This window comes from Panthera tigris, chromosome C1 (assembly GCF_018350195.1).
Source record: "Panthera tigris isolate Pti1 chromosome C1, P.tigris_Pti1_mat1.1, whole genome shotgun sequence".
NCBI lineage: Eukaryota > Metazoa > Chordata > Mammalia > Carnivora > Felidae > Panthera > Panthera tigris.
The window spans coordinates 164,193,338-164,206,756 of record NC_056667.1 but is presented as its reverse complement, the minus strand read 5'-3'; the positions used below and the strand labels follow the sequence as shown (position 1 = coordinate 164,206,756).

At 35.4% G+C, this 13,419-nt stretch overlaps 1 protein-coding gene across 1 annotated transcript in view; it reads right to left on the bottom strand.

Annotated features, from left to right (window-relative positions):
* AGPS (alkylglycerone phosphate synthase) overlaps positions 1–13,419 on the bottom strand; it is a 148,803-nt gene that overhangs the window by 4,261 nt on the left and 131,123 nt on the right. The window contains exons 18-19 of the mRNA XM_007083917.3: positions 12,352–12,451; positions 10,106–10,163 (exon numbers count right to left, since the gene is read on the bottom strand). Of these exons, the coding sequence (XP_007083979.3) occupies positions 10,106–10,163; positions 12,352–12,451 (158 nt within the window). The remainder of the gene's footprint in view (positions 1–10,105; positions 10,164–12,351; positions 12,452–13,419) is intronic.

Here is a 13,419-nt window from a genome sequence, read left to right as displayed (position 1 = left end):
AGATAGGGATCTTGTATTCCACAATTCACAATTATTCTAAATATATGATGCCCAAAGTACATAAGCCAGATATTTAAGAGCCTCAGATATATTTTTAGAGATACAAAAAAATATAGACCAAATACTGAACATTACAGAAACTAACAGGGGGAAAAGTTCTTTTTCTGCTTAAATTAAAAGTAGAATTCACCTTTTTACAATTTAATATCTAACAATATATATACATATTAGACAAATATTTTGTGTTCCTCCACAACATACAGTACATTAAAAAAAATTACTTTTGGAACAGAGGAAATGGATGCTTCAGGGATAGTCTTTGAAATCACAGGTTCAACAGTCCCCTTTGGATGCTAACGGCTTCAAGAAAGAACACCTGGCTTAAGTACTTTGGGCATCACATATTTAGAATAATTGTGAATTGTGGAATACAAGATCCCTATCTTAACTTTTTGTAGCTCTGGAGCTACAATATAGTTGTGCACATGTGTGTTACATGTATGCATTTTGTGGTACAAATGAACAGATGTGTATGGGCAGTGATGGGAGTGTTGGGTGCGAGATATGTGGACATGGCAGCCAACCTAGTCACCAAGAATTATCTGGAACTACTCTTTATGGTCTAAGGGACTGAAAACTTAGCAGAAGCTACCAAAGAGTCCCGTTTCAAAAGGGAAAAATCTGGGGTCTGCTAGCCAGAGTTCTTTTTAGCTAGATAAATTAAAAACCTTTGAATTTGAATTATGAATTTAATTATAAGGTTGAAAAGATTATATGCTTATTTAAAAAACAAACTATGAAACAGATTATATATTTTGATTACCAAAGCTGGAGCTCAAAAGCAGAATTTAGCCAAAGCAAAAAGCACCTAACCAATATTATAACAACTACAGTTTGAAAGTTCTAGTTTGAGTATCCTGGATATCACTTTAGCACTATTTTATCAGTCAGATTTTATTTTTTTTAATTTTTTTTAATGTTTATTTATTTCGGGGGGAGGGGAGGGAGGGAGAGGGAGGGAGACACAGAATCCGAAGCAGGCTCCAGGCTCTGAGCTGTCAGCACAGAGCCTGACGCAGGGGTCGAATCCACAAATCATGAGATCATGACCGGAATCGAAGTTGGACGCTTAACCAACTGAGCCACCTTCTCAATAGGTGCACCTCTATTGGTCAGATTTTAAAAAGACAATCTAGACTTAGCTGCTTGTATGAGTGATCTGAGCATTAACTTTGTATTTCAAGGTTTAATTGATCCAACCAATTAAAGTTGGAAGGACACCCAACAACCTCTTGCCAGATGAGGCTCTGGCTCCATACTTGTTAGGTAGCGGTAAGAACAGAGAGCATGGGTAGTTTCCACTCTTTGAGGTGATCTGACTGCAATGATGCTTCTTCAGAGGGAGGTTTCAAGCTGAAAAGAGGATGTAGCTGTCCATGTGTTTGTGCTCTACAGCACATTTTTGTATGTTTGGTTCTGGTAGGGGTACATGCTGAATGTTGGCCAACACATCACCAACTCAGGAATGCTAACATCCAGGCTTTAAAGGCATATGAGTTGGGACTATACCTACCTAAGAGTTTAATTTAGTGCTTCGTGGATGCTTAAAGTCATGTTTCCATTTCTTTACTAAGTCATTTGACTTATTTTCTACAAATGAAACTTCTGATATTGAGATGACAAATTCATGGCTACAACAGACTTTAACAGAACAATTAAAATCTAATGGGATTTTTATCTTATTAAATAATTTAAAATGTCAATTTTCTTCATGCTAAAATTTCACCTGTGCAATTCACATAATAGCTCTAAGATCTTATAGATCCTTGAATAGGTCTTTAATGATTATGAAACAGAATAAAAATTTGAATTACTAGGGCAATCACAGATCTGTCATCAGAACACAATGAAGTGCTAATTCTGCTACACGCCCCAAAAGATGGCTTGACACACTTGATATTTACACCCAGGTGGCAATTACTGCACATACAACAGAGTAAAGTAAACAGGTGAAATAACATGCGATAGATAAGGACAGAAAAGGATAGACAATATCATATGCTCCCTGAAGCCTAGAGCCATGTTTCACTCATTCTTGCATTTCAATTTCAAGACAGTATGCCACACAGTAAGAATTCAATAAATGTTAGCTGAACTAAAAAATATTGAGCCATGGTTATGTAGAAGTCATGTTAGATAAGGAGCAAAAATTCAAATATCTAGGAAAAGCAATGTGGGTTTCCTTAATTTCCTTTGCTTCTATTTGCCTTGTACTCCCTGTATTCTGACATTATCTGTTGGATATAATCAGAGCTATTTTACAGTAGCTAAAACAGAAGGTATGGCACAGAACCTAAAACTCTTTCCTTCAAATCTCTAGGACTCTTTGGGCTATATCAGTCGTTCTCAATGGGGGCAATTTTGCCCTCCAGAGGACATTTAGTAATGTCTAGAGACGATTTTGGTTGTTTATAACTGGGATGATGTTACCAGCATTTAATGGGTAAAAGAAGCCAGGGATGCTGTAAACATCCACAACAAAGAATTACCTGACCCAAAATGTCAACAGTGCTAAGATGAAGAAATCCTGGACTAGGTGCTTCCAAAGGGCTATCTCTTAGAAGCCCAAACAATTTCCATAAAGGCAACATACCTTCACTTCACTGTTACAACCAACTAAAATTAGCAGCAAATGGCTGACTGCCATTTGCAAGGGGAACTTGCTCTAAATCGAGGCTACTGACCAAAGAGGGAAATTCTGGAGAAAGTGGTAGAGTAGGTAGGAGTTACATCTGAGAACAACAACCATTAATGACAAATGCTACTTTATTTTTTTCAAATGCTACTTTATTTTAAAAGTTAACTCCTGGGAGCCTGGGTGGCTCAGACAGTTGAGCGTCCAACTCTTGATTTTTGGCTTGGGTCATGATCTCATGGTTTGTGAGCTCAAGCCCTATGTTGCTACATCAAGCTTGGGATTCTCTCTTTTCCTTTCTCTCTGCTCCTCCCCTGCTTGCTTGCAAATGTGCTCTCTCTCTCTCAAAATAAATAAAATAAAAGTTAATTCCTAAAAACTTGAATTTAATATCTACTGAAAAAAACTTATAGGTCATTTTTTGGGCCATTTTTCTAGACAATGGGTGAACATAAATATGAATATGAATATGAATATAAAGCTTCACAGCACTATCCAATATAAATCTCTAGGATGACAGAAATGTTCTTTATCTGCACTACTCAACACAGTAGCCTCTAGCTGCATGAGGATATGAGCACTTGAAATGTGGCTAGTGCAAGTGAGAAAATAAATTTTTAATTTTAATTAATTTTAACTGACTTAAATTTAAATAGCCACAGGTAGCCTAGTGGCTTTTGTATTAGGTAACACAGAACAACATTAAAAATAAATTTTGAAATAAATAAATTGTAACTAAAGTCACTTTTTATAGATTCACACCTGAAAATATCTATTAGCATTATCTGTTTGCTAATTAGCATTATCTGTTTACTAATTATTCTCTAACAATATAATAATGTAGTACAGACATTCTGAGAGTAAACAAACATCTTATTGAAAAGAGTCTTGGACATAAAATTGCTGGGAAGAAAAGTTCTCTTTAGAGGTCCAAGATGCTCAACATCACTCCTTATCAGGGAAATACAAATCAAAACCACACTCAGATATCACCTCACGCCAGTCAGAGTGGCTCAAATGAACAAATCAGGAGACTATAGATGCTGGAGAGGATGTGGAGAAATGGGAACCCTCTTGCACTGTTGGTGGGAATGCAAACTGGTGCAGCCGCTCTGGAAAACAGTGTGGAGGTTCCTCAAAAAATTAAAAATAGATCTATCCTATGACCCAGCAATAGCACTGCTAGGAATTTATCCAAGGGATGCAGGAGTGCTGATGCATAGGGGCACTTGTACCCCAATGTTTATAGCAGCACTCTCAACAATAGCCAAATTATGGAAAGAGCCTAAATGTCCATCAACTGATGAATGGATAAAAAAATTGTGGTTTATATACATAATGGAATACCATGTGGCAATGAGAAAGAATGAAATATGGCCCTTTGTAGCAACGTGGATGGAACTGGAGAGTGTTAAGTGGAGTAAGTCATACAGAGAAAGACAGATACCATATGTTTTCACTCTTATGTGGATCCTGAGAAACTTAACATAAGTCTATGGGGAAGGGGAAGAAAAAAAAAAAAAAAGAGGTTAGAGAGGGAGAGAGCCAAAGCATAAGAGACTCTTAAAAACTGAGAACAAACTGAGGGTTGATGGGGGGTGGGAGATGGGTATTGAGGACGGCACCTTTTGGGATGAGCACTGGGTGTTGTATGGAAACCAATTTGACAATAAATTTCATATTTAAAAAACAAAAAACAAAAAAACCAAAGAGAAGTATTAGTATCTAAGCCACTTCTTCTACTCCAGTGACACACCTGAGGCTGGAGGCTACTACAAGTATAGCACATGGACAACTGTAATTGCATACGTGGAAAGGTGCAGGGATTAATACATTTTTAACAACAGATCTTCTGTCAGTTTTCAAATCTGTTTATCCTAGGATATAGCTTTAATAGTTAAATGTTAAGCTAAATTATGGGTTAAATTGGCTTTTACAGTCTGGTCTTGGAATCTATTTACAACACTGCTTCAGTGGAAAAATATAATCAACTAATACGTTTCGTGAGAAAAAGCCAGCCACAAAGAAGAAACCAAAGGAAAAAAAATTAATTTAAAGGACAAAACAAACTTTCTGCTATATTATGGTAATCTGATATTCAATACTGGAAAGGCTATACTCATCTGGTAGGCATCAAAAGATCAAAATCACAATCAGGATACTGATATTGATATAGTCAAATACAGAACAATTCCATCACCACAAGGGTTCCTGTGTTGCCTGTTTTACAGTCACCTCTTCTCCACAAGGGACTCCTGGAAACATTGTGTTCTCTATTTCTGTAATTCTGTAAATCATTTCAAAAATGTCACAGAAATAGAATCACACTGTATGTGCTTTTTTGGGATTGGCTTTCTTTTACTCATCACAATTACCTGAAGAGTCATCCAAATTGTTTCATGCACTGATTGCTGGTTCTTTCTTATTGCTGAGGAGTTGTCCATGGTATAGATGTACCACGGTTTGTTTAGCCACTTACTAGCTGAAGGATATCTGGGCTGTTTCCAGTTTGGGGATATTACAGGTAAAGCTGCTCTGATTATTCATGAACAGGTTTTTGTGTGAACACAAGCTTTCAATTCTCTGGTATTCAATTCTCTGGTATACACAGGAGTACAATTGTTGGGTTGAATGGTAGCTGCATGTTTGATTTTATAAAACACTGCCAAAGTCTCCACAGAGTGGCTGTACCACTTTACATTCCCACCAGTAATGTATCACTAATCTAGTTTCTTCATATCCTCAATCAGCATTTGATATTGTCATTTTTTAATTTTAGTTTTCTGATAGATGTGTAGTGATTTTCCTTGTGGTTTAAATTTGCATTTTCTTAATAGCTAATGATGTTGAACCTCTTTTCAAGTGATTATTTACCATCTGTATATCCTCTTCAGTGAAATGACTCTTCATATCTTTTGCCCACTTTCTAATTGGACTGTTTTGCATCTTACTCTTGAGTTTTGAGAATTCTTTATATATATATTATATATAGGCCTTTTGTTGGATATGTGGCCTGCACATATTTTCTACAACTCTGTAGTTTACCTTTTCATCCACTTAACAGAATCCTTCACAGAATAAACGTCTTTAATTTTGATGAGATCCAACTTATCAATTTTTCCTTTAATGGGCTGTACTTTTGGTGACCAGTCTAAGAACTCTTTGCCTAGCCTAGCTCTAGACCCTGAAGATTTTTTCCTGTTTTCTTCTAAAAGTTTAATTATTTTATGTTTTACATTTAAGCCCATTATCTACTTTAATTTTGATAGAAGATTTGAGATTTAGGTCAAGGATTTTTTTGTTTGTTTGCTTTTGGTTTTTTGAGCCTATGGATGTCTGTTTACTCCAACACTGCTTGTTAAACACACACACACACTTCCTCCATTGGACTGCTTCTGTATTGTTGTCAAAATCAGTTGGACTTCTTTGTGGGGGTTTTCTATGCTGTTCCATTGACTGATGTCTCTCTCTTCCAATAGCACAGTAATGATTATTGGAGCTATATAATGTCTTAAAATCAGGTAGATACATTCCTATGACTTTAGCCTTTTTTTTTTTTCATAATTATTTTGGCTATCAAGTTCCTTTGCCTCACCATATAACTTTTAGAATCATCTTTTCTATGCCTACTACCATTATTGCTGACATTTTGATAGGAATTGTATTAAATAAATCAATCTGGAGAGAAATGACCATCTTCACTATGTCTAGTTTTTTATCAGTCCATGAACACAGTACCATCTCTTCATTTATTCAGGTTTCTTTTTTGACTTTTTTCATCAGCATTCTATAATTTTCAGAGCACAGATCCTGTATATATTTTGTTATATTTATGCCTAAGTATGTGCACACTTTGTTAGATATATGCTCATTTCATTTTCTTTGGAGTAACTGGAAATGGTATTGTATTTTAAATTTCAGTTTCTATAGGTTTGTTCTTAATAATAGAAATGTGACTGATTTTTGTGTGTGCTCTTAAACTCTGCAATCTTGCTAATTTTGTTTTTGTAGATTCTTTGGGATTTCTACATAGACAATCATGTATAGCAACAATTTTATTTCTTCTTTTCCAATATATATCTTTTATTTCACACTACAGGTTTTAACAAATGGCTTCAAAGCCAATATTTTCCTCATTCTTTTGAGAAGTCTCTTTTTACTTTTAAAGTTTCTGATACTACTGGATTTCTGTTAATATTACAAAAAAAGTTTGGAGAGGTAGCCTATAATTATTCTCTGAACAATAAAAAATAATTTTGGTTAGGCAAAGATACCAATATTTAAACTAGGGCTGGTTATATCCAATCAAAGAATTTTACTTTCTGACAAGGACTTAGGTATAAATTTAGCCAATGAACAACTTAAAAAAGTCATAAATTGAAATTAAATACGTGGCTGATATAAACTCTGCTCTTTAAACTGACCAGCTCGTCAGTTACATAAACAAGCACTACAAAGATTAAGTTAAGCAGGCCTTATATTTCCTATAGCCTCCAGTTCCAGACTACATCTGTTTTCTTTGATACACAAAACCAGAGTTAAAATAGCTCCATTTATCACAGCATGATTGTAGGCAGACAAACCAGCCTGTCTGTTTCCAGATAGTGAAAGCAACTGTTATTAATCACAATTACAGGCCAAACCCTCTAAGAGAAATTGCATCAATATTCTCCCAACCCCCAGCCCTTCTACTCTCAAACTCAAAAATGGTACTGAGAATGTCATGACACTGCCTGAAGGTCAGTAAATAAAGATGACACTAAGAGGTCAACTTGAGTTTTCAGTTCCAGATGCAAATCAAGGAAAATCTTTTCTTCACATAAAAAGAAGTGATCTCTCAAAAGCTCTATCATTAGTTAAGTTTAGCAGGACAATTAAACCCATTCTATTTCAAATTTATATAGAAAGGTTTCTGCTTTATGAAACTATACTGAATAGCACAGGGTATTTGACATTTACAAATTAGATGATTAACTTTAAGCAGAGAAGCATTTATGAAAATAGACATTTTTCTATAGTATATTTTGTAGCCAAGAGTGTGAAGGAAATTTATTTCTCTTTCATATATATAATAATAGAACTTCCTATAGAACTAGACCAACTGCAGGTTACAGTTGAAAACATGTTAAGACAATTGTATCATATCCCTTGAATGTATGAATCTTTTTCATATAAACAGTAACCTTTTCTTCAATGGTTAAGAATACAAGCCAGAGTTTCCACCTGGAGTTGTCTATTGTTATTTTTTTTAAGCTACTGTGTTTTTTGTTTTGTTTTGTTTTGTTTTGTTTTGAGTACCTACAACATGCAAGGCACTTTAGATGCTCTACGTACACTATTACATTTAATTCTTATAATAATATACAAGGTAGGTACTATTATTCCTATTTTGCAGAAGAGAACACCAGCTCAGAGAAGTTATTTCCTTAAGGTCACAGAGCTAGTTAAGTGAAGACCCAGGAGTCAAATACAGATATGATTCCACAGCCTATGTTCTTTCCCCTTTGTGTATAAGCCTCTTGACCTTTTATTTGCTTTAAGACAAAGTCTGAACGGGATCTTACATACATAATGCATCTATGGAAGAACACTAAAATGGCTGCTGTTGTGCAGTTGTAGAGAAATGCACATTATTTTACCCTACTTTTCTACTGAATAACTGGCTCTAATATACTTTCTCAGAAATATTATGGGACAAACTGAGACTTTCCACGATTAAACACGACCCTATATTCAAACAAGGCCTGATTATTAAATGTTTGAAGCTAAATTAGTAATGAGACTACAGCCATTCCAATATGAAAGTCTCAGAGCTGCTTAAGAATTTGCAAAACTGCCCCAAATTCTGTGAATACCTGGGCCCTTACCCACTCACTTAACATATTCATTGAGCATTTCCTATATAGAAAGAGACAGTCACTGTTCTAGGCACTGGGAAACACAGTCCCACAAATAAGATAAAGTCAGTAACCTCATCGAACTTATTCAAATGAGAAACACAGAAACTAAACAAGAGAACAGGGAAGACATCTCAAAGAAGGTGACATTTTTATCAGGGAACTAAATCATGGCGAAAGTGAGCCATACAAATATCTGGGGGGCAGGTGGGGGGGACAAGAGAACGAACATCAGAAAAAGAGGGAACAAACACCAAAGGCCTTACAGAGGAAAGGTGGTTGGTATGTCTGAGGAATAGCAAGGCGGCCAATGCCGCTAGAGTAAAAAAGTAGTAAGAGATACAGACGGATAGACACATGTATATCCTTGAAGGTCCTGATAAGGAGTTTGGATTTTATTCTGCCTTGTGAGGAGAAAACACTGAGTTTTATTAAAAAGATTACTCTACAGGAACAGAAATGGCCTGAGGGGAGCAAGAGCGAAAGCAGACAGACCAGATAAGATGCTATTGCAGAAGACTCAGCAGGAAGAAATAGTGATTTGACCTAGAATGTCGTGGTGGTGATGCTTTCTGGTATTTGAAAGTCATCAGGATATACTTGGTGTTTTAAATCCTGGGAATGAGGTAATCACTGAGGGAGTGAACACAGAAGAACAGACTGGCTCAGCGCCAAGCCCTGGAGCCCACCAATATTTACCAGTTTAGAAGAGGACAAGCTGGCGAAGGGAAAGCATCTTCATTTTACCAGCACATATGAAATATATTTTGTATTTAGGCTTACCTAGTTTCTTTTTCTAGGCAATGGAGGAAACCAGGTAGTTTAGAGTTCGTTTCTATGCAGTTATATTTCTGACCACATAGAAAATAAAAATATGAGAAATACAACAGAAGTAAAAGATTTCTATTTAAATGAGGTAGAATTTCTTAATAAATTAATATGCAATCAAACCTAGATACATTCAAGTTCAAGCCAATAATTTCTAAAAATATATCATTTCCTCAAACTTGGAGTCTTCAACAAATAAAGACCAATAGGCCTAGAACCTGAAAATGCACATAAATTTTAGAAGTCTTATCATAACATGATCTGACCTATATTTGTTTTATTACCTGATACTGCCAACATGTTAGAAACTTACAACCAGGGAGTATAAAAACCACCAGAAAGTCAAACTGATTTACATGCAAGACAGAAAAAAAGGAAAGGTCTATGATGCAAAAATTAAAATGTTGACTCATTTCTGTTTTAACATCTAAAGCAGGGCAAATAATTAACTTCGTTTCTAAATTAAAGAAACAGAGGTTTTATACTTGAAAATAAAAATGGTAATGTTTAGTATTTCTTCTGTTGGTTACTACCACAACTTAGGCTACCTCAGTAACAGACATAAAAACTCTCAAGAAATATCAAGTGCCTTCAAATTATGTACTATGGCTCTCCCCAACATTTTATCAAACCAATTATTTTTTAATAGTAGGTACAGTAGAAATTCTACCCCCAAAAAGAATACCTCCGTGGTGATGTGAGAGGCTCCCTCCATTAGCAAGGATTTCTTCTCTAGCAGCTGCCTGTATTTGGAAACAACACAACAAATAGTTGCTACTTAGGTTTCACTCTGAAGTGAAAGTTAAGACCAAGCCCCCAAGGAGGCATGTACTTCCTAGGTTAAATTACAAACTGGATTTCTAATTTTCCTTTATCTTCCTTTGGTTAACTACATTTAAAACGCAATTAAAATATGCAGCCTAATTTTATACATTTTTTCTAGTGAATGGTCACAATGTCTACAACAGTCACTTCAAGATTCTAGAAAAGAAAAAGAAGATAAAATGATCAATTCAGCAGCACAGAATCGTTAATAGTAAGTTTTGTGAAGATAGTCAAGTCTTACTCTGAAGTAAACACCTCTCTACACCAGCAAATGTTAGTAACTAACATGTACTGACTGCTTATTTTATATGCAGAAAAGTACTGAGCAATTTACCTGTAGTAACTTATTTATTTTATACTATAGCCTTGTGTAATAATTGCATTATCCTTATTTCACAGACAAAGAAAATGAGGCTTAGATGTTTAAATTACTCCCTAAATATCATAAAGTGGGTATTGGACCCAAAATTCCTTGCAAAGCTATCAGAGATCAACCATAAAAACCCTTACGGAGACCATTTCTTAGGTCAATGTCTTGGAACAAGTTACTTGTCAGACCGATGGATATCTAAGTGTAAAAAACCAAACAAACCTTATTTTCTCCTCCTAACATGTTAGGTCCTAAGCTCCTTATAGAGCAACTAAGGTTAGAAAAATAAACATTTACAGCAAAACAGAGAATGACTAAAGTGCAGAGTGGAAAAAAAAGGGGAACAGAAGTAGAATTACATTCAGTTCATGAGTATATATCAGCCATGAGGTGAAGTATCTAGAGTGCCTAGAACCTCTCAATTACTCAGGTGTGTATACAGGAGTTAGACCAGGGTGACAGGGCTCAGGCAGGACAGATGGACCACATCTCACAGCAAAGTAACTTATATGAACATTCATCACTTAGGATTTAGGGTTTTTCAAATGAATCAAATATATGCCAGCGTTGTACCTTCTAACAAATTATTTTAAATAACATTATTTTAAATTTAATAAATTACTGAATTAAACAAATGATTTTAAACAAAGCAACAATTACTTGAAATTAGTAGTACTTAGAGAATGGCAGTTTGGATTGGGGAAAAAGGAATAATCTCACTCTTATAGTAGTACAGGGCCTTTGAGTACAGGCATTTGAGTAGCCAGAGGTCAACCAAAACACTGAAAGGCTAAGCTGATGAGGAAGTAAATACTCAAACTTTTGAGGGTGACAGATATGTTCATTATTTCAATTGGAGTGATATTTGATTTGGGTGTATACATATGCAAAACTCATTAAATTGTACACTTTAAATATGTGCAGTTACTTGTATTGCAAATATACCTCAAAAAAGCTGTAAAAAAAAGGGGGGGGGTGAGGCATAGGAGGGAGCCAACCAAACCCTGTCTGTGCTTTGAGTCTAAAAGTGTGCCACTGAAATCACCACATGGTGCTGCCTTTGGCAGGCATGCAATAACATTAAGACACTAGGTTTTAAACACTAGTTTAAACACTAGGACACCTGAGGTTTTAACAAACCTCAGTCTCCTCCCAGTTCCTCCAGTCCAGCCTGTCTCTTCAACTTTAGGCATACTTACAAGAAATACCAGCAAACAGAAAGCTTTATAAAAACTGGAATCTTAAGGCCAGTTAAGGAATGTAACGAAACTAGTAGCAAATGAACCTCTATAGTATATGTATAGCTATAACAATCAAACAATTATAAACCCAGAATGAGGATATTACAGCAACACAGACCAAGAACATTAGGGCTGCTGACCTCAACTGCAGCGAGCATCTGGAAATGGGTGAACTGCCAAAGTGATATCAAGAATTCCTATAGTCCTTTGTTATTTAATACGGTCTTACAAATTGTAAGTAACAACCAAAGAATCACAAGTTACAGAATATTAATTTTAGAATATTAAATCTAATATCTATAGATAATATTAATTTTAGACTCACAAGTCAATATACGACTCAATGCAACAAATATGTTTCTAATTTCTATTGACTATCAACCAGGTAAGTCATGGAGTGATTAAACAGAGTTGAACTAAAATTCATAAATTGATAGGAAAGTTTATTTAAATTAATAAAAGAATGTAAGAATATATTCATGTATGCAAAATTACCTCAGTTTGTTCAAACACAGTCAGTGGGTCACTTATTCCCCTGTAGTTAAAGGCAAAGTAGAAATAGATACATGCACCTGCATCATAAGTCTGCGTCACCCTAAAAAACAAACAATCCCCAGAAGGCTTTAAGTTAAGTGAAATCAGATTTAACATCTAGAACTTTAAAGGCAAAATCATCTGATTAGCTTAAACCATAATCTCATTCTCTACCCACCTTCTTAATTCCATGGAAGGAATGTAGATTGTCTGGCTGAAAGAAATACAGGAACTATTTGTACTGTTTTTAACAACTTTTTTGAGGTAAGTCTGGATTATTACCCAAAGAGTTTAAAGTTTTAAAAACAATGTAAATGTTTCTCTAATTGGCCTGAAACAACCAACCTCCTCAGAGGATTTTTTTTTTTTTTTAATGAAATAGATAGCAAAGTTAAAGAAGCCCCAAACAGACTAGATGGGACATTATAAGTCTTCTAAACTTCATTGAGTCAACAGAAATAGGCATGAGAACTTCAAACTCAGAAACAAGAGAAATGTTCAAATATCAAAAATGATCAGGCTGGGTAAAATAAATAAAGCATCTTCTCCAACTTCACACTAATAATTACTAAGGACTTTGGAAACAAATTTAATGATCATATTAAATGTAGCAATATGGCTTTAAAGTACTGTCTCTGAAGGTTTTACACTCTGGGCCCCATACGTGTGCATGTTGTATGTGTGTTTACAAAAGACATCAAGAACATTAGATTATTAAATCATATATAGGATATATACTTGGGCTTTCCAAATGCAATTAGGTGAAGCATTTAAGAGAGCCTCAGGGGCATCTGGGTGGCTCAGTCGGGTAAGTGTTTGACTTTTGATATTGGCCGAGGTCATGATCTCACAGTTCATGAGATCAAGCCCCATGTAGGGCTCTGCACTGTCAGCACAGAGTCTGTTTGGGATTCTCTCTCCCCCTTTCTCTGTCCCTCCTCAGCTTGTGCACATGCTCTCTCTCTCTCTAAATAAATAAATAAACATTCGAGAAAAAATGTAGAAGAGTGCCAAAATAATCATAGTCAA